The sequence below is a fragment of the Amphiura filiformis genome, chromosome 9, assembly GCF_039555335.1.
Source record: "Amphiura filiformis chromosome 9, Afil_fr2py, whole genome shotgun sequence".
Taxonomy (NCBI): Eukaryota; Metazoa; Echinodermata; class Ophiuroidea; order Amphilepidida; family Amphiuridae; genus Amphiura; species Amphiura filiformis.
In genome coordinates this window covers 7,796,655-7,820,034 of record NC_092636.1, presented here as the reverse complement: position 1 = coordinate 7,820,034, position 23,380 = coordinate 7,796,655, and the positions used below count along the sequence as shown (strand labels likewise).

The 23,380-nt window shown below is 37.5% G+C and overlaps 1 protein-coding gene across 1 annotated transcript; it reads left to right on the top strand.

Annotated features, from left to right (window-relative positions):
* Nucleotides 1-498: 498 nt before the first annotated feature.
* LOC140160572 (COMM domain-containing protein 6-like) lies at nt 499-22,351 on the top strand. Its single transcript, XM_072183816.1, is given in 6 exon segments — nt 499-694; nt 5,280-5,404; nt 7,237-7,313; nt 10,670-10,781; nt 17,090-17,296; nt 19,689-22,351. Coding segments are annotated over 6 exon segments (600 nt in total). The 5' UTR covers nt 499-666; the 3' UTR covers nt 19,740-22,351.
* Nucleotides 22,352-23,380: the final 1,029 nt, after the last annotated feature.

Here is a 23,380-nt window from a genome sequence, read left to right as displayed (position 1 = left end):
AGCATTTTTTTAACCATTTTTAATACATAGGCTTATATCTCAATTTTTGACGGAAAAATATTGAAAGTAGGCCTAGGCCTATAAATAAAGGATTTTAGCAACGTAGGCCTAAATGTTTTGGTTTATGTTTGGTATCATTTTATGCAACACCACTCTTTTTGATTGATTGGGTGGATGGGTGGTTGGGAGGGGGGTTGTTATGGATATGTTGATTGATGTTGTAGGCCTAATATTGATTGATATGTTGATTGATTGATTGATAATTATGATTGATTGATAATATGATTGATTGATTGGTTGTTAGACCTATAGGCCTAGGCCTATGCCTATTGATTTAATAGGCCTATAAGTATAACACTTGTAAAAAGAAAAGGAATAGCGCAGCGACGTGCGATTGGTAGCCTATTTGACCAGCCAGAGCCAGCGCGCATCTGCCAACGCAACAAGAAGGGCGTTACCTCACCCGGGTTACCCTCGGGGTTTATACCTCATTGGCTAGAAACCAATCGCTCGTTGATCAGCGATGAAGTATAAATTCAGCTCCACACATTCCGGATTCGGAAGGGCCACAGGTCACCTGCACTGTGAAGGTCACGTGAAACAACAACAAACCACCAAACACACTTTTTGCTAATTGCTGCAACTTCAAGCTTCCTAAATGCAGAAATGGCCGTGTTACAATATGTTCCGGATGGTAAATCACCTTCAACTTCATTAAATCTGTTGCTGTATCTCGTCAATAATTGTGTGTTAACGTTAACGTGAAGCTTAAAAATTTAAGCTTACTTAGCTTACTGAAGTCCTGAACACTTTTACTAGTATTAAAGTCATAATGTACGATCTTTTTTCAGAATGTACCTTTATTTTTTTCAAAACCGATTTTTTGGCATATTTGTAATATTTACACATGTTCTAACTTAAATCTATGAGCAAACTGTCAAATTCGTCCTATTTGTAGTAAAACGGGACGATTTTCTGTTGGTCCGACATAAAGTCATAATTTTTAGATTATGACTTTATGTCGGCCACGATCGCAAACCGTAGTCTCAGATAAAAATTAGCTTGGTTACGCTTACGCTCCACATGTGAAGGGCGTAACCAAACTGGCCGCCAGGAGACTAACTCTGAGGCCGCACTCGCTATCCTAATCCAAATAGTGCGAGATGTTTCGAGCAGTGATGAAGTTTATGATATTGTTTCTTTGCAAATTCCCATTGTTTTTCGCGTCCAAATGTATTGGGAACTTTCATAATGATTGCATATTATCATTTTAGAAGAAAAAAAGAAAAATCTAAAACTTAAAAAAAATCGTACATTAAGGCTTTAAAAGTAAATTTTTATTACTTCCGTGGTCCGGTATCGCTGGTGAATTGCGATCGTAGAAGTGACAAGGTCGCCTACTACGCTACCGCTACCGACGACCAATGGGTCAACCGGCTTGTTGTCAAGTGCGGCGATCAGCCAATCAGCGTGATTGTTTATTTCTTCTGTGTGTACGCTCGTCTACGCTTGGCGCACAGCTTAGACCACGGAAGTAATACAAAATTAACTTTAGGTATGCCGGGCCCAGGCAAACGTAACCTTAATTATGGCTAGTCAGCCAAATTCGCCTAGAACACAATACATATTTACATAGAAATTTAAAAGAACGGGTAGGTCAAGGAAACCTACATAAATATGTTGTCTATACTTCACTTAACCCAAATATATGATTTTTTATGGAATTTTAGAGGGATTTTGATAGCAGTTCCACATTCACTCGGTCGGACATCTGGGAACATTGTCCCTTCGCCCCTTTGCACAAGCTTTCATGATAGCAACCAGCTCGAGAAAGGGGAACTGCACATGCGCACACTGGTTTTACAAGGCCATTTCCCTTTGAGACGCCAGCCCGACCAAGAGAATAGAAAAGCTGCTATCATCATGAGATTTATAGGGTACTACACCCGGGCCAATTTTGTGCCTATTTTTGCATTTTTCTCAAAAATATAGCGCATTGGTGACAAGTAAGATAGGTATATTATAGGGGCAAGTACTACAACTACTGCTCTGAAAATTCAGCAACTCACGGTAAGTAGTTATTGATTTATTGATTAAATATTGGTTTTCCCTCATTTTTGACTGTAACTCCACAACTGTTGTCTGTGCTGAAATAAAGTTTTCAGTGCAGTAGTTGTAGTCCTTGCCCCTATAATATACATATCTTACTTGTCACCAATGCGCTATAATTTTTGAGAAAAATGCAAAAATAGGCATAAAATTGGCCAGGGTGTAGTAGGGCCTACCCCTTAAGATCTAGAAACATCGCTTGAAATGCTGTTTTGTTAGCTGAATCCTTTTGATGAAAGTCAATCTTTGACAAGATGTAACTTTGCTACAGAAAGTGCTATGACAAAAAGGTTTTCAGTTTTGGCTTTCTTTACTCAAGGGCTTTAATTTGATATAAAATGTGGGATAAAATGATGCAATTTGAATTCACCTGGCATAGGCCCTACCTATTTAATGCTTTAACACTGAATCATCCAACATCATGCATGATAAATAAAGTCTGTACCGGTATATATTTATTTATTTTTATTTATTTATATTTAAATTTATATATTTTATTTAATGTTACCAAATTTATTTTGATGAATTATCTGTATCTTCAGAGCAAAGGTTTTTAACTAGAGGTTAACCATGCTAACAATTCACCGACGTGTCATTTGAGCAACTTTTTCAGGCGCTATACCCGTCGTATAAAGTGCAAAGGTAAAAAAACGGTTGAAAACAAAATGAAGCCACTACTAGCATGGTTCAGCTTTGCGGTGCAATAACCCCTCGAGAAGTCACCGATAGCTTCACATTCTAGGCTAGAGACCATTGCATTCAAAATCTAGTCGGATTCGCTGAAGCATAACACCGTGTAAAGCAATGGAAGTTCAGAAGTAAACACAGCCGATCACGACAGGCGACTGCATCAAAAATGTTGCTAAAATTACACTTCAGCAAAATTTTAGACTGTCCAAAATAGGCAAATATTGCTCAAAAGATACAGTTGACTCATTGAAATAACTTTCATCCAAATTTCAACATTAACGGAATAAATAACGCTGTCCGACCGAAAAACAATAGCAACACACTCTAGCATCGAATGCGTAATTATCGTGTGCAAATTCAAGCTAGAGTTCTCGAGCAAGTTTTTACACGGGTGATACAGAATTCCTAATCTTGTCCGGGAGGAAAACTATTAGGTTTACCCTATTAGGCCCTTCGCACTTGATTATTAATTTCCTGTTAAAGATTTTGAAAAAGGGACGAGGTGACTTTTAATTATTAATTGTTAATTATCTTTTATTTTCTTTATTTAGTTTGAACTATTACAAGCAACTATTGACTCGCTTTTGACTAGAGCGGCATTTAATTATTTCACAACAATATTTGATTTTATAAATAAGTGAAGGTGGAGTTGTACTCTTTGTTCATTCATCATTATTGTTGATATTATTAAAGTCAGAAAATGGCAAGTAGAAGTAGTTGAAAGTTGTTTTAAAGGAGAAAATTAGAAATAAAAATAAAATAATTAATTATTTTGAGATTTTCAATTTTGAACGCGGGCGGTAAACAGGAAACTAATAATCAAGTGCAAAGGGCCTTAGGTGATTGAGAGTTTATTGTGTGAAACGAGTGAAATTCTTTTCAACCAGGTATGGTAACCCCCCAAAAAAAACAACATATGACATGGTTGGAAGCTTTACATTGATTTTCATAGCTGTGACCGTAGATCCAGGCCCTTGCAACTCGTATGATTCAAGCGCAATACAAAATGTGTCAGACAGCATCGGTTTCCCCTGTGTTTTACTAGGCTTGTGCCATTAAATTCAGGGCGCTGCCATTATTAGTCAGGGCGCCGCCATTAATATTGTTTAATATGATTCATTTGTTTACGTTTCTTATTCTTTCTTTTATAACTATGACCATTTATACATGTACCTTGAATATTAACTGTCATGACTGTACCTGTTTATTTGGTAAATTTTCATGAAATTCATGAGATTTATTGATGAATTTCTAATTAATTCAGACTGTATTCCCTGGGTGTCGCCTGTATTCCCTGGGCGTCGCCATAATACACAAACTTGCTGCTGCCCTCTCGGAGGAATATGCACAGTCCTAGGAAGACTAGTTAAAATAAAGTCACGGCAGCTTCATAAAATATGCTAATTACACAAAAAAATGCTGCTGCTACCAGTAATATAAACAGTGTATTTTATATCAAGACTTATGTTCTGAGTATAATGACATCACTGTCCTCAGATCGCTCTCTGGTCCTTTGCACTACGTGCTCTATTCTTCGTCCACGGCAGATCTTGGAAAAAGTGTCTGTGATACAGGTACTGTTTTTTGAATTTGCAGGAGAGCATTAAATAGCTCTTCTGGAGCCTTCAAGGAGAGCTGTTTGGAGCATTTACAATATAATGTAAGTAGAGAGAATGGTCAACCAAGGAGAGCTAAAAATCACTCTCCCTTTTAATCTTTAAGGAGAGCAGTAGAGAGCTCTTGCTCTTGCTCTCCTCAAAAGGCAGTCCCTGGTGATGTACCGGTAACCACAGAATTAAAACCAGAGATCCCATATTTGACCTCTATCTTGATGCATGGGTCAAAAATTGTGTTTTGCTTAAAATACTTGTAAGCGACTCTAGACACTCTTCATGGTGCGACACAATGACTTTGTCTAAAGAGCGATGCAAATTACGTTGCAGTATGATTATCATGCAGAATTGTTTTCATTTGTTTTCACTTACCATCGATTAGGCCCCGAAAGACCCAAATTTTCCCCATAACTGATTGCGCTATTGTACATGGCGGTATAGGGAATCCAGGCTGTTTCTCCTTATAAATTCTGTTGCTGTGACCTTAGATCATCGGATAAGTGTCTTCTTTCACTTCCTCATTTGGCAACCGGGCCTTGTATGCTTGTGCACCTACACTTTTGAACTGGCTTCCTTTGAATCTGCGTCTTTGTGATTCACTCGATGTTTTCAAAAAGACTTTAAAAACTCATCTGTTTATTGCATATGACAATTGAATTCCATGTGGGCTGTTTTTATAATTGTGTGTTGATTTTTAATTGTTCAATGTTTGCACCTCGGAATAGGTTGTCTATATATGGCACATTATAAATGCATTATGATCATATTATTATTATAATTATGATAAATGTTCAATCAAATCTTAAATCTCAAAGACACAGATTTAACAAAAAAACACTAGAAATATATTTTTTGTTGTTTGTACAGGTTTCATGAGCTCAGTTGAACATCTCAACAAATTTCCACAAGATTTATTTGCAGAATTGTGTCAAGATGTTCTTGGATTTTTACAGTACAGCAGGGGACTTGTTAGTGCTCCAACATTTGTGCAGGTGAGTCTTCTTTCAATTTATTTCTTTATAATATTAATATATAACATTCGGCCAAAGCCAGGCAAATTGTCTGTAATAAACGGTCCCCTTCTGATAAACGCACCCTCCTATTTTTTAATGAAAAATTGACAAAAATGCAAATATTTCCATGCCATATCGTATGAGTAAGGTTAAAACTTGCGTCAGTCATGTCGGTGACGATCGCAAAATAGCATGGACAAAACCTATTCTATTATGACTCAAACTCCCATCCATTTTATTATGTAATTATTCATTAATTTCATCAGATTCTTGCTTGATGATGATGCACTTACGGGTGTAATTTTGTTGTATTTACCACAAAAATGTCATTTTCGATGTGATTACGTGGGCGCCACCATCAGTAGTAGTATTAGATAGTCATGAATCCCTCCTATCTACAGGAGCACCATTGGGAGATTTAATCTGATTTTAAAGTTTTTTTCACTGAAAATTCACTTCCAATAAACGTCCTCCCCTTTTTGGAAAAATGCAACACCCCGGGGTGTTTATTACAGACAATACAATAAAGGGATCCAGTCAACTAAATATGAGGGACTGGGTTTTGTGTTTGTTTGATTTCATAACCTGGGATACTAAATCAGGTGAAAGAAAGCCATCATCTGTTCTTCCTTGATGCCCAGGGAATATGGAAAAGAGTCCCGATTCTAGAAGCAGTAGTAAAACCGGAACGAGGACAAACATGAATCTGCAACCAAACATATTTGGAAAAAATTGCATGAATGAAGGGAGATTATGTAGAAAATTAGCAACATTCTTAGAGTATGAGTGAGAAAGAAGCCAATTTGCCAGGATATGCATACTGTACAGAATATGTCAGAATTGATGTTTTTTTTTAAATTATGGATTGCAGTAGGTTCTTAGAAAATTTGGCTTTAAAGCAGGGTCAGCACTCAACAACCTTTTTGAAACACACCAAAAATAGTACTAGGAAATGTATGCTGCGTAAAATAATATAGCATACAGAACATAGGCATACAATGTAGATTGTGGGGTGAGTGGTAAATCCCCCCAATATTTTGATGGGGGATGGTCCTTACAATCATCCCCCAATTTTGACACCTGTATGTAGGTTTCTGACCAAATTCACCTCATATTTGGCCACTAGCCTAAAAATGGCCAATTTTTGTGTGCTTTGCATGAATTTATTCCAATTTTGCAACATATTTCACCAGTTTAGCTTCAATATGACAATTTTTTTTCACCCGCTTTGTGCGCATTGGTACTATAAATTTATTCTGTTGCCAAAAGGTGCTGCATTCATTAAACTTTTTTCTCAAACCCACCCCCAATGTCGAAAAAAATATTAAAGGGATCGCAAAATGATACAATTCATGAGAACATTGATTTAAAAAGCAGGAGGTCGTCAAAATTTTGCACACTTTTAAGTGCTGATCAGTTGTACTCATCATCAGAGCAAAATGTCTGATGAGGTATAGGGCCCAAGCAGCGTTTGAAATAGGGCCGGTCAGCCGGCCATTGGCCTGTAACTTTTTGGCCTGGCCGGTAACTTTTCTGACTGGCATCTAGTTGCCGACCCGGCTGGCCGGTAACTTTTAAGGTCAAGCCCAGCTGGCCTGTAACTTTTTGAGGCATATTTTGAACACTGGGCCCAAGGGGTGTGTGATGGTATGTATGTGTGCATGCTTTATGTACCAAATACTTACATGTAAGACGCAACCAGGGTCCAGGATGCTTTGGTTGCATAGAGGATTATGGTTGATGGTGGTGACACTGACCACTATTCTAAAGTTATTTCGGCCTAACATAATGTCTGTTGTATTATTTTACAGAAATTAAATGAAGCTGGTGTAGAGAGTAGTAAGCAACAAGCACAAGGAGCTATTAATGCACTCACATTCTTATTCAGGTAATTGAGAACAAACCTTAAAGTTACAGTAACAGGTGTTACCACTCTGGTATAAGCCTACTCCCCTAGATGGGTGATTTCACTCCAACACTGGGGGGGGGGGGTATAACCAGGAGGGGCTAGAACTTGAATGTTAAAAAAGATCTTCCTAATTGCAAAACATCCATGCCGGATGTATCACTCATTTCTGTGTTAATTTTTTTAGTATGAAATTTTTAACTGATATTTTTTTATATGTGTTCTTAAATGTTTGAGCAATCAGCAAAGTATTGATTTGATTTAAGAACTTGGCCAAAACTACTACTGGGCATATAGCCAAGTGCACAGTGTTTCCAGTTGGTTTTGTAAAACAGGGCTGGGTTTATAGCCGAAGGTGGGCTTAATATTTCGGTATAAAGATCCTGATCAACTCTCACATTCCTCGTCTGTTTCCTGCTGGAACTGGACGTTGGTGGCGTTTTGGAGTGGAGTAGTATGAAACGTCATTCAGGTATGTTTAAGATCTTTATACCGAAATATTTTTGGATTTGTACAGAAGAACATTTGCAAATTATGGTTTAATATGTATTTATTATATGCCTTGCTTTCGATATCATTAGGTAATCAAGTCACATTGGTCACCAGAATTCAAAGGCAGTATATTTTGTCTGCCTCCCTGCATGCACTACTGTGGTGTACTGGACAAAATGATCGAAGGGGGGGGGGGGCAAAATTGTCCTATGTCCTGCTACCAAATTGGCCAGAAAATGCTTAATGCTAAAATGGGCCAAAAGTAAAATAAGTAGAATAACGTTTCTGAAAGCTTGTCTGGAAGAAACCAGTTTACCCATGCAGAGAAATGGTTGCTTCCGTAATGACTGTTGATGTAAGGTCATTGTGTTTTGAACCGTGATGTTATTGTTGTTATGGTTTACGAGTGCATCATACCACGTCCAATCGTAAGGCCCGTTATGGCCTAGCCATGAACCAATGGGAGTAGACCTAATGTTGATGCGGGTTTGCTTTTGGTTCATATCACATTCAGCTTTCATCAAATTCGGATCGAGAAAATTATTTTCCCACCCACCACTCCCTAAATAAGAAAGTAAGGTTGAGAAAAGCTTTGAAATGGTGGAGTATTGCTCTGGGGGAAGGTAATTTGAAATACATTTGTAAAGGTATAAATCCAAGCTAAAAAATCAAACTAGTTGGTACTGTTCATGCATGTAATATAGACAGCTTAGAATATTAAGCGAAAAAGGTACAATTTAAATGATAGTTTTATTCCACTTAGTTAATCATCAATCTGCCATGAGGAAAGTGGATCAAGGGGGGATCATGTAAGTGATTGAGTTTTTAGTACAACTACAAATCGTGTACATATGGTATAATTAAGCTGAAAATCATTTAAAGATTTTGAAATTCTGATATAATATTAGTCTACAACCTTTCATAGACTGTATACATGTGCATGCTTCTCCCATGAGAAGTACATGTATTATTATATTTTGTGCATATTGGAATTGGATGTGTTTTAAATTGGGAATGATGTACATGTAAATGTCTGTGAGATTTGGTAAACAGTACAGTATATTTTTAGTACACATGTTGTTAAGCTGAAATATTTATTTCATTATCGAAGTGGTTTGATAATATTGATTACCGTCATATTGGTTTTAAAAATAATCAGCAACTGTTCTTTGATTAGTTACATGTACTTCTATGAGTAGTACATGTAATGATTTTGTGCTGGAAAAGAAAAGTTGATTGGCACATCATGTCTTAAATTGAGTTTAGTGTTTCAAAAGAGGACCAACATTTCTGCTGGTTCCTTTCTGTGCATTTCAACATAAGCAGTATGTTTGTTGTTCAGTCGCTTACAAATCTTTAAAGTCAGTGGTTGAGCAGCCACAATTGCGAATTTGTTGCCATTAATTCAAAGATGGCCAGGAATCTCTTTTGAGATCCAGTCATTGCATGTTACAATTTGCCTAATTACAATGTTTTTCAAAAGCATTAGCCGTTAGTGCTAAATATGACATGGTTTATGAGTAGGTGGGTATTTTAGCCTATATAGCGTCAATGATAGTGAATGGGAGTAATTCCCTCTGCTTTTTCTGCATATTTTCTTAATTTGATGTATTTCTGAAGGTTCGGCAGCCATTGTTTCATATTTGTCAGCTTTTGCTAAACTTATATATTGTATTATAATGCACCCTAGCTTTTGATGTTATTTGTAAGCAGCTGCTCCCTTACAAATTTTTAGAGTAATTCACCCTAGCTTTTGCTCTTGCAACTTTATTTGCTTTGTTTTTGTATGAAGCTATTCTCTTACAAATTTTTAGAGTAATTCACCCTAGCTTTTGCTCTTGCAACTTTATTTGCTTTGTTTTGTATGAAGCTATTCTCTTACAAATTTTTAGAGTAATTCACCCTAGCTTTTATAAGATAATTATTACTTTTAGATACCTCATCCAAAAGAATTATGTTTGCCTTAAAATGCCAAAGGATTTCCCTAGGTAGAACTGGGCGTAACATCACACAGGTCCGTGGCAGTCGGTTATATAGATTATATTATATACCGATATTTATATTTTATCTGCTGAGCAACCTTCTTTATACAATCCACCCTAGCAATTATATGTTTGCCTTAAAATACTAAAGGATTTCCCTAGGTAGATCTCATGTAGCATCACACAGCTCTGACGTGGCAATTTGTTATGTTTGTATGTTTGTTTACATGTATGTGGCTTGCTGGAACCTTTATATGCTTATGCAATTGATAATGCTTATCGTTGTTTGTTTATGTAGAAATATTAAGCGAAAATAAATTCTTGATTCGGTTTGATGCTGATATGTGTGGCAAATTAAGTGGTGCGTCTCATATTCATTTCTCGTGTCTATGGGTAACATCCTTTATGGGGAAATCAATAAAAACTACTGGTCTGGTCCTTTGTGTTGTATGATCTAACTTATTCCCTGTGCTGCATGTCAAGTGAAGTTGCAGTCATGTGATACTTCAGGACCAATAAAACAGGTTGTATTGGAATAATATTTCATCCTATTTTGGTTGCCATGTGCATTGCGCTGGCATTTCTACTTGCAGTATCTACATGGTTAATTGCTTTGTTATTGTTGAATGGTGTCAGAGCTTGCAGTATTGAGAAAATACAGTATCAAAAATTCTAGTGCTGATACTTGCACTGGAGGGAAGTACATGTGTGTAATTTATTTGGTCATATGTATTCTATATATTTGCCTATATATCTCAAATCTAGAAAACAGCTATATCTGTTTTTGCACATAGACTCTTCATTTGTTCATGTTATCATCTTAAAATTCTTAGTTGATTATTTTCTGTATGATATTTATTGTAGATCAGCTGCAAGAGAACATGTGTCAGGTGAAGATTTAGTGAAGGAATTACGTGGTACTTAAGCTTGGAGTGATTCCAGTCTCGCAGTCATCAAACATGTGTGGGCTGAACAGGTAAACACACTGGAAAGATTGTTTTTTTGTTTGTTTTATTTCTTCTTTAACCTGGAACGCTCAATCAGTTGAAAACACAATGGGCCGGTTTCTCAAAGCATGGCTAGTGGCCAGGCTTCCTAAGACCAATAATTAGTCCTATAATAAGCCAGTACTTACAATTTCACATCTTAAATCACCTCGATAGATAGATGAATCAATAAAATGGATCTACATAGGTAGGGCTAGCCTGCTGGCTTAGGAAGCCTAACCACTAGCCAAGCTTTGAGAAATCGGACCAATTAATTATCTGTTCTTCTTTGAGGACCAGTGATTATGTCATGTATGTGATATAATCATTTGTTTACCAATTGGTCTTTCCCGGTTGAAATCATACATACACCCCTTATGGAAGACATGACCTTAATCTTCCACACAGGGGGCGTAGATTGCAGGGGGAGTCACCCATTCAGGTAACCGTATTTGAAATTCACAACACCCTGTGTGAAAGATTAAGGTAGGGGATGTATGGATTTCAACTGGAATAGTACATTTGCACAAGCTACAATCCAGGAAAAAAATGTTGGCACACTTTGCCCGTCTTTTGGTATATCTCTGCCCCCGCTCCCCCAATTCAATGTAGGACCAAGCCATGTTGTCAACAGGTCCGTGAGACCCCCCACATTGAAAGATGGGAAGTGGGGAAGGGTGAGATATAGGGGGGAGTCTTTACTTCACATACCGTAAACGTTCGCCTAATGGCGCTATAGAGTACATGGAAATGAGAGAGCGCCATCCCTGTAAAAGCCGACTATTATCACTGATCATTAAGGGTACGTGTAGTTAAAGGGTGAAACCTATCGACACATACAATTATGAACAAGATCGAACAAACTTGTTCATGATAATGCGATAATCATTCACCTGATACGTTGTGGCCCAGTGAGCAGAGCATTAGACTATAGTGCGAGGATAAAGAGAACTTGTGGAGAAGATTGATGGTTCGAATCTCATGCAGTCATTTCTGACAGATTATGATGTCTGTCAATGTTTTTTTTTTCTGATTTGAGGAAATTTGATTCTCTATTTTCTTGATTTTATCTTTAACATTGTTTATATAATTTTATAATTTTATCTTGTATGTGTCCTTTTCATGATTCTTTGTTTTTATCGTTTCATTTTATTGTAACTCAATCCATTCAATCAAATGTTGTAATGAACCTATTTGATTGTATAGGCATTTGTTATGTGTGTGAGACAAGTCTTTCAATTCTCACGGGTGTCCTTGCCTATGCATCAGTGGTCATATGAGGTATATCATTTTATTCGAAAGGGGGGGGTCCCAAATATACGGGGGTCATAAAGCCTTGGAAAGAATAATAGGAGGGGGTCATAAAATGTTTAATGACCAAAAGGTAGGGAGTCACACGATGACCACAGAAAGTGTGTTATTTTATTCAAAAAGACTGATTTCAATACAATTTTGGGGTTTGGGATCATACAATATTTGTTGCCGAAATAGGGGGTGCGCAATATTATTGACGGAGACTTTTTGGTAAATTTGGGACCCCCCTTCCGAAAAAAATGATAGCCCTCTAAGAGGATTCAAAAGATAACCTCTGCCCCAATAATCCCTAGCTATATTTGTTTGAAACTGTTCCACGGAGGATGTATCATTCATAATAGGCTCAGTCTTCAAATGATATAAATTTAAATGAGTAAACGAACAAACTGAATAGAGGCTGTGCATATGACGCATCATCCCGTAAATATGGCGGACTACTCAAATGCATTCAACAAAAGCATGATTGCATCTACCGCAACAGTTCGTCTCACACACATATTAAAATGCACTACGATCAAATAGGTTGATGACAACATTTGATTGAATGGACTGCACTGCGCCATGATTACGGGGAAGAAACCGGTTCAAATCCTTTGTTTGGAGCCAATCGATAAACGCAAGGCCACTATAGTTATCATTGAATACTGGCTAGGATTCCACAACACAATGAAAACATGTTATAAGGCGCTTTGATGGGCACACAATACCCCAATGGCTTTCCATATTATGTGCAGTCAACAACTATTCAGCATCGAAGCCCGGTATCGAAGTTACGTAATGTTACTATGTCAACGGGATCACTCGCTTAAGTAATGAACCACGATCGAAACAATCAGTACAAAACAAGGCATACCAAAATAGCGTGATCGTAATAATCGCCATACAAACCATCAGAGTCTATGTACAAACCACAAACAGTGCTTGGTTCCGATACAATCACTGAGTTACGTAACTACTTCGTGTCTGATAGTTATGTGATCAATGGTCTGATCTACTTGGGATATCCTTTTAAGAAAAGAAAAAATAGCTGATCATTTATAATGCATAAATGAATAAAGTAATGTAGTTACCCAATTTGAAACATTGAGGCCGTTCTACTTTTCAAAGGTCATTTATAACTGTTAAATGTAGTGGAATATATCACGCATTGATAGGTAGTAGGTGGAGCAAATTTTGTCAGCGGTTTTTGTTGCCGTTTGTTCAGAGTGCCTATTTATCTAAAAAAAATAAGAAAATTAAAAATTAAATTAAAAAAATTCACAATATTCGCTTAAGTAAATGGGGACAAAATCCAAAAACATTTCTTGACCCTTCTTTACATAAAAGTGGGGTAGAAATCAAGATTCAACAAGTACCATTCACCATTCAAGGCGCACCCTCTACCGACTGAGCTAACGGGTCAGACAATAGAAGGGTGTAATTTTGAACTGAAGAATATTAAAAAATTTGAAGACATTACAATGTTATAAAAAGATTTACCAAAATGAGTTACGTATAACGTATGAATCGATTTACAAATTAAGTCCAATAGCACTTTGAGAAAGAATACCTGAAGAAACCCCAAAACATTTGATGCTCTAGCAACTAACCTAGTGACCTAAAGTATTGGGTCATGTCACGATATTTTTTTCTGAGGCATTATGTCCAGGTTGCTCAATTTAACATACACGTATCCTTAATGCTGTTGAGATTTTACAAGGATGGCGCTCTCACATTTCTAAGAATCCAAAAGCGCCATTAGGCTAACGTTACGGTATATTGCATGCATGTTTCACTTGCCTTTCCAATTTTGATAGGGCATGCATTTCCATTGTTTAGTGCAAGTGTGCCAACAATTTTTTTCCTGGATTGTAGATGTAACCAATAGTTAGCAGCCTGATATGAATCTGCATTTTAAAAAGGATGATAAGGTGGCTTTTGGAATCGTCAGCTATGGGGCACAGTGTCAACACCCTGTATTATAAATATTTTTTTCCATACAGCTCAATACTCCGTTGAAATCAATATTCTATTATTGACACAGATAAAGAAAGTTTCCATATGCATTGTGTTATAGGACGTGCACCTGGAACTTAACTAAATGGGCTAAACGCATTCCTTTATACCTATAAAGTATAATTGTCATTCTCAAAATTAAATATATCTCTATTTTTACATTGGATTTCAAATTTTTTACATTAAAAATGCAGTAAAAGATATCCACAGCAAGCTGCAAGGCCCCGCTAATTAGTGTACTGCTTTTTGAGTGAGTGTACTGGAAACAAAACCCTGGTTTTACCTGAAAATAAATTTTTTTCTTGTAATAGAAACATCATATGGGCAGACTTGTAGTATTGGGACCCGTCATGAGTACGGGTACGGGTAATGGGTCCGAGCCATGAGTACGGTACGGTACGGGTCCCAGACCATGGGTTCGGGCACGGGTCCCAGGCCATGGGTACGGGTACGGGTCCGAAGCCATGAGTACGGGTACGGGTCCGAACCCAAAATAGGGTGCGGGTATGCGGTGCGGGTACGGTCCGGAGCCATGAGTACGGGTACGGGTACGCAGTACGGAAATTGGGACTCGAGTATGGGTGCGGGTCCCAGTATGGGTACGGGTACAGGCCATGGGTACGGGTACAGATATTGGGACTAGAAACATTGTATGAGTCCCATTATGGGTACATGGGTATAAACAAAGCTATTGTTATTGATTATTGACATCAATTTATACCTTGCTGTAAATACACTCTTTGATGTCATTTATACCACAACAAATGAATTAAACTACATTTCGCACCAACAGAATTAGAGAAATTAATTTTGTCATTTATAAGCATATACAACATTTTCATTTGTTGTGTGTGCCATGAGTTGCTGAGACATTTCTATTTGGTACTTCCATTTACAGAAAATTGTAGAACTGGTTTTGTGGAATTAATCAAGTACAAAAAGAGATTGGTGATGGTCTTAGTGAATCTAGCTTAAATATTTTGGGATTCAAAAATCATGTAAACTATGGTCTGTGTATCGACACGCAGACTGTACAATACTATACTAATATCAACATACATTTAGCAGTGATATAGCATTCAAGTTATTATTCACCTCAAAACATCAACTGGATTTCAAATTTGATCCAAAATTTTGTAGACTTGTCAATATCAAATTTAGTGAAGCCTTTCATGCACATCCACACATCCCAGCACACATCCACCAGATTATCCATTAGCTTAATATAATTATTATCATTAATTATGCACATCTGGATTTAATTATTAATATTTTGCCTATAAGCTCCAATAAATCATAAATTTCTGTAAACATGGTATGGCAAAGGAACTCTGTATCATTTGACTCAAATGCACACACTGCCAAGTACATGTGGTGGGAAAATGTAGTTTTTATGTGTGCACTTGTGCTAGGGAGTGTATTTGGATGGGGAATATTAAAATGATGAATAAATTAATGCTATAATAATGATATCAAAACATGATAACTTGAAATTCACCACAAACAACAATTTCTTGAAATGTTTTACTTTCAGTTTGCTATTTTTTCTGTATCAGTCAGAGTGTGAATGCTACATGTAGTATACATGTATGAGTGGCATACAGTGTGCACAGGCTGGAGGCTGTCACAATCATGACAATGTAGGTATCTACCTGTGTGTAGCATACATGTACATGAAGTGTGTAGCCAGGACTAGATTTACCTTTTTTAGGGCCCTGGACCAGGCTACAATTTAGGGCACTTGCTATCTGGATCCATGCATGTGTTACTCCCCACCCAACCCCATCCTTGTAACCTATTGTTTTGATTATGCCTATGATCAGAGGACTCAGTGCATGAGTGGAGTTAACAGGCTTGTGAGAAGTGAGAGTAGATCTACTCTCACTTTCTTACATGCATGTAGGCAGGCACTGTATGGTATGGTACCAGTTTGGCATGGTACCCGTGTCCACGGGTGCGGTACGGGTCCCGGCCATGAGTACGGGTACGGGTACGGGTCCCAGGCCATGAGTACGGGTACGGGTACGGGTCCCGGGCCATGAGTACGGGTACGGTACGGGTCCCAGACCATGAGTACGGTACGGGTACGGGTCCCAGTCCGTGAGTACGGGTACGGGTCCGAAGCCAAAATAGGGCATGAGTACGGTACGGGTACGGGTCCGGAGCCATGGGTACGGGTAATGGGTAATGGGTACGGAAATTGGGACTCGAGTACGGGTAATGGGTACGAGTACGGGTAATGGTACTACAAGTCTGCATATGGGGTACTAGAGCATGCACAAATCGTAATAATGTGTAGAATATAGAAATGCTGTGGTATCTCATATGATAGTCATGGTATGCTTAGCCTGAGTCGCTCGGCCTATCTCGAACAAAATCGCGATGCGTAGCTGTTAAAAAACGAGAGGATTCGCTGTACTATCACGGCAATTTTTAACACGAAGATATAGGGATGATGACGATGTGTGGGGTGAAGTTGAGGAAACAGCTACTTTAAAAGTAGGAAAGATGACTAAATGAAGGGCAATTAGGTAAAACCATGAGTAGATTATACCCATCTTCAAATGTGCCTCTAATCAGACAAGACAAGTTGAATGGGTACCATGCGTATTATGAATGGGCATTTTTGTCATTCAGACAGTGTGAAAACATAAGTGTATAATAGATATAACCAGCATTTGTTTGAGATTAGCATTATTTCCTAAAAAGAATGTTAGTGGGATCAAGCGCAAATTATTTTTAATAATTATTTACGATTAGTTTACACCATGCAAATTGGTCACAAAGCTGTTTATTACATCAATAATCAAGCTTACTGTTTCAAATTGAAAACAAGTATCTGAAATGAATTCTATGTTCAATTTGGAGTGAGTGAAGTTGGTCATGGTTCCATTCTTTACAGAAGCCAAAGAAAATTATAACTTCGATTTTCCTGCAAATAATGATTTAAGATCTTTGTAAAAACGTGTTGTGATGTTTTATATTCCAGGGCAAGGCTCTATCATCACCAGAATTAGCAAATAAATTACTCAATGTGGGACAGCTAGTAGACATGAAATGGAAGCTGGGTGTAGGCATGACGTCAGACTGTTGCAAAAACCTCAACTCACCATTCGTAACCCTTACTCTGACTGTGGCCAACTCTTCAGGTCAACTCAACAAACATTCCTTTGAAATGACCGTCCCTGAATTCAAAGTAAGTAACAATATCAAAGCCCAGAGAAGATATCTTACACTTCCCACAATGCATTTCTCCCATTTCAATTTTCTGTACTGATTTGCTATATAGTGCAACATGAGTCGATAGTGATGAATGTACCTCAATGAACAGCACATCCAGATCTGGCAAAATATATTTATTTCTTGACTATCGACCCATGTTTAGTGTGCTGAGGCTTGTGGAGCAATGTCTAGGCATTGTGCCTGTGCGTAGCGCACTATAAATCACTGCACTTTTTTTTTTAGCCAGCTTATTCTCAAACATAAAAACAAAGGGAAACTGTACAAGGTAATGGCAAAATCATCTGCTCTAATCAGATGACGCCTCTTGTTGCAAAGGATTCTGGGAAGAGTAAGATATCTCCTCTGATTAAAACCTTTTTTGTTTTTAATTTATGTTTGGTGAAAGAATTTGAATGCAGTAGCGTAACTTTGGTTTTGGGTGCCCGTGGGCGTTAATAGCTGGGTGGCCCACTGATTTGTTATAAAATGAAGCGCTTTCGAATCACGCGAAGCGTGCGAGCCTTACGGCGTGGGGTCCAGGGGCCCGCTTAAGGGCCCCTGGTGGCCCTGAAGCTCTCGTGTTTTTCAATACAGAAACAGCATTTTCAACGGCAAATTAATACGTAAGTTTGGTAGATTTTGATGTTATTGCAAACGAAAATAAGACAATTTAATGATTTTTTTAATCAATGATAATAGTACATAACTAAGGGTACTGATGAAGCCCCCTTTACCGACTGAGGATGGTCGGCGTCACCATGAACTTTCCTCTGCCGAAGACTTTTGTCTCACGCAGCGAAGGCGAAGGCCTATGGCCTAAAATACATGACTGAGACCATGATTTTATATACATATTTGTTACAAACTTTTTTGAGGGGGGGTGAACCATGAGTACGGATTTGGTTCTAGGGGCACCCAACCTGTTACAGAATACAGATTTAGTTCTAGGGGCACCTGAATAAGTCTGATTTCATCAGTTTCTGGAATGCATCGCAGTATGAGAATTTCGCAATCAAACTATGAAAAAAGTCCTGTAGTTGAAAGGGGCATATTTTTGCCGTTGGAATGGAATGGAAGGGAAATCTTAGCTGGAACCAATGGGTGCCCCCTCAGCTCGGGTGCCCGCGGGTTTGCACACCCTGAGCCCATAGGAGTTACGCCACTGTTTGAATGACTACAGCATAATTATGTAGGTTTTACTCCACGTGTTCAATATGAATCAAAATAAATTCATACTGGATGCAAGCGCAGCTGGATATACACTGATAACATTGACCCTGTTCACGTTAGAAAATTACTTCATACAACGAAGATAAGTTAATCTAAATTAACTAATTAAGCATGCGTACACATTACGTTGAACGAAGATCGAACAAAGACATTGCACTATACACATTTCATGAAAATTAACAAAGCTATTAACGCCTGGCTATTATTAAAGCCGGCGAGGGTCACTTGTTACACGATTACTTTCCTGGCGTACGCATTACAAAATTTTGAAAGAAGTTTGCCTTCGTCAAAACAACCTTTTTAGCTTCGTTGAACGAAGCAATTTTAATCTTCGTCGAAGAAAGAAAAGAGCGTACACATTAGGAAAAAACAATTTTCTAATGTGAACAGGGTCATTGTTATCTGCATGAATTAGATAATAACTCCTGAATGTTCTTTTAAAATTTTTGAAGTTTTTGAAAAAGGAAAGAAAGGAAAAAAAAAGATGAAAAGAAAGAAAAATTGAAACTGCATAATATTGCCCATTGGAGCTCCCAGAAAGGAATGATTTTTCCTATGGTTTGGTATTCATCAAAGGATACCTCAACTGTTATGTTAAAGAGGTGTGGTCCCAATGTTTTCCTGTTCTGTTTCTATCTTACATCGAGGCCTACCATTAAAATAATGTTTCTAAATTTTGAATTGTATTGCACCAGAAGTTTTGGTATGAGAAACAAAAATGTGTACAACAAATTATGCCCCATTACACTTCTGGTGTGGTTACCACAATTGACCACATATTTGCTCTCACTATCTAAACTAAACATACCTTGGGTGTTAAATTATAAAATTATAATAATGTGAGCTTTCTTGTGATACCAAATCTTAGTTTTAATGAAGAAATGAAGGCTGTTGAACATGTTACACCCCTTGAAAGAAATTAAATGTATGTAATGGAGAGGTTCTAGGATCCTAAAGACGTAGCCCCTACAATCCTACAATTGGAGTTAGTGTTTTAAGTTTACAAACATTTAAGTGGTGTGCATGTTATTAGCCAATACGTCACTAATTCTATTTCAAATTTGTATTGTAATTGTTGAATATTTATGCAAGAAATGCAAAATTTATCTTCCATTTTCCCCTTTTTTTCTCAACAGAATTTTTCAAGACAAATGAAAGAAATGGCTGCCATGTTAGAGACTGTATGATGTGAAATGATATATATTTATAGCCAATTATGCTTTATTTTGGTAAGAGATCCCTATTTTGTGTATGACATGCATCCTTGACTGCACTATAATTTACATTTGCAGTGGTTAAAGATAGAAACAATTGCAACTGATAGGGATTTCTTTCCTATTAGCTCTCAAATAGAGACTTGATTCTGAAAGTTATATCAAAGTAACACTCTGGTATATACCAATTTTATATGAAATTATCTTACACAAAACCAATCCCAGCATAATGTATATCACACAATCAACAGGGTTGCTGCAGAACTCATCATCAGATGTGTAGGAGTGAATCAAGGCTGTGGCACATGATTGTTTCTTGGCTTGGCTGTATCACAGTGTGTCTGAATTGGGCTATTTCATTTGAAATCCAGACACCCCAACAGTGGCGTAGATTCCTTTTTGACATGGGGGGGGGGGGTGTAGGAAAAAAATTCTTGTAGTATAGTGAATCCTTCCCCTTATGGCGACTGAATAAGGTTATCGTGTGCGAAAATCTTTGCCATATTGAAGCTAAAATGATGAATATGGTGCAGAAGTGGAACAAATTTGTGTGAAGAGTGCAAAAATTGGCACTTTTTTAGGCTAAAATAAAAATGGCTAAATATAATTTGCTCAGAAACTCACATACAGGTGTAAACATTGGGGGGATGATTGTATGGACCAACCCCCCTTATCAAAATATTGAGGGGGTCATCCTTCATCCCCCCAGGATTTACACTATGACCCCAATGGAAGACATGAGCTTGATCTTTCACAAGTGACTCCATTTTAAGTCTACACCCCTTGTGTGAAATATTAACCCTAACCCTACCCATGGTTTTTGTGTTATCGGAAGGGAAAGAAGGAACGAAAAAGGAGAGAAGATGAAGAAGAAAGTCACTTGGCACCCCAGGGATTCGACCTCGGACCCCTCGCATGCCACGCAGAAGATCCCCAGCATGTAGCTACACAGGTGACGTTGGCCCGGCCACCGATTCCCTGGGTATATATGACTTGGTCAGATTGCGTCATCAAGTCCCGTGGAATCCATACACGCAGAGCGGTTTTAATAGTGAGCTTTAGTGAGTCCTAGTTGGGTTAGGGTTAAGGTTGTGTCATCCATAGGGGGTGTATGGATTTCAAATGGAAGAACTCATTATAGTGTGTGGTGATGGCACACCCATTTCCTGCATGCAGAGACGAGATGCATTGGAATTAATCAATGGAAGGTGGTATATTACCTGCAATGTTTGGATATTGTTGGAATAAGGGTGCATACCACCAGATGAGCATGTGATGTGGCTTCTGGCAAAAAATCAAGAGTGTCAAGAGTGTCAACTTTGCATAAAAATGTGCAAAATCGGCACAATATTAGTATTTAGAGTATTGAAAATCATGTTTTACTAGAACTTTTGTATTCTGTAGAAATTTGAACAGAAAACACAAAAATGTTAGTGATGTTTATGTTTATGTGCACATGAACACACAAGATCAAAATGGGGTTAGCAGTCGGATGTAAAAATGCAAAAATCTGGCTTTTTAATATGTCTCTTAATTTTCTCAAAAAGGAGATGGAAAAAGTGGAGTCATTTTTAGATATGTTATGCAGAACTCTTTTGATTAAGATGATATGTACATGTATATTTAAAAAGGCGAGGTAACTCCACTAATGGCCGGAAACATGATTTCTGTTTTGTGTGTAGTCTATGGAAGGCTATTATCTAGTATGAACCCATAAGTTGTGTAACCTCTGAATTAGTTATGCATCTATTAAACCTCTTTGCTATTTTACATGTTTACAGCCACAGAAATACACAAACATATATGTTAGCTATGTGAAATCAGATTTGATTTGCTATGCGAATGGGATTTAATCGCAAAGAGGTAATAAAGTGGGCCAAACCTGCAATTAAAAAAAAGGAAATTAATTGCACATAGTTGTTTTTTTTAAAAAAATTTCAGAGCCAAATCCTATTTTGTGGCTTCTTGTACAGCCCTTTATACAAAGTACACTATTTGACAGAATTCCCATAGCAGTAGGGCCCTGATTGGTTGATAGAATCAGGTCAGGTCATGACCTTGTGGCATCTCATGTAGAATTGCATTGTACAATCCATCTGTTTCTTCATTTACCAAGGCTACATAATACTGAACTAATAACCAACTTGAAGTGTATTCACAATTGGATGAAAAAACAAAATATAATGTACAGATATCAAATTTGAAGCCATCCATTTTATTTTATGACAGCCACAGATGAACTTCCATAAATGTATTCTTACTATATATTATCTGAAATTAAATGAAAACAGTGTGTAGATTATTTTACTTAAAAATATAAGAAGTATTTAAAATAAGAATACACCAAAAAGTGTATACCAGGAGAGCTCAGACTCGGCCATTTTGCATGATGCACATGGAGAGAGGGCACAATATATTTGGCCACATACCTTGCAAACTTCAATATGTGTGTGCTTATTTGTGATCTGTGTGTGGAGATCAGTGTTATAACTAAGACAATAATTAGAAACCAATGTTCAAGGGCCTTAGGACTGAAAATCAGTTTTACAGGTCCAGTTTCAAATGTAACATTTCAATGGGAAGAATTTAAGGTTACGGAGGGTGAAAATTCCACTCAACTTGTCTTTTGTTTTTTAATTTTTATTTATGAAGTATATGTATATATTAAACATCTCAGAGATGTAGATTAAAAAAATTGTATCAACAAAGTATTTTTTAAATTATTTTTGTGTATCAATATTTGCTCTAGATATCCCACAGCACTAATTCTTTTTTAAAGACAGTTCTTGTTTTAAGGGGACACTACACTAAATCCTTCCGCATTTGGTGTAACTCATGGAAGAAAGAGAAGGTGTGAGGGGCTATCATTTTCTTTGGAAGGGGGAATCCCAAATATACATGGGGGCCCGTGGGTTAGATTTTAAAAGGTATGCCAACATTTCCTGTCATCCTCCCCTGGCCCTGCTCTCGGCCAGCCTAACTTTGCCAATGTGGAACCTTTAAATGGCCTAGATATTATGATGCAGATTTGAATGTTTCTGTAGTGTTTCCTAAGCCTTATAAAGATGCACTGTAAATGTTTGCCAAAACCTGCTCCCCCCTCCCCCATTCTACCCTCCCCAGGACTCATAATTATTATGCACCTAGTTACTTTATTGTATTTTCACATGTATTTCAATGGGACATTTATTTAGTGATGTGCCCCTTATAGTGATTATTATTCCAGTGCATGAACTGGCAACCCTATCATTTTCATTTGATTGCTAAAATCACTGAAGCATATGCACAGTGGAGCATGAGTATTCAACCAGCACTATACTAGACAAAATCAATAAAATAAGTACTATCACCTTGGCCCTGGCAACACTAACTAGCATTGTAAACAAGTTAGCACATGGTTTGAACATGATAATAGATAGTGTGGAAGTTTTGGCAGAAATTTGTCAATTTCTGCAAGTTTTGTGAAAATCAATTGATACTTCCCATGCAGTAAGGATTATCAGTAGTAATACAGGAGCACTGCACCTGGAATATTATGGGATTGTGAATTGATACTGTGAAATAGCAGAAAATGTGAGTACTTGAAACTAAATGTGTGGATATCTCAGAACTCC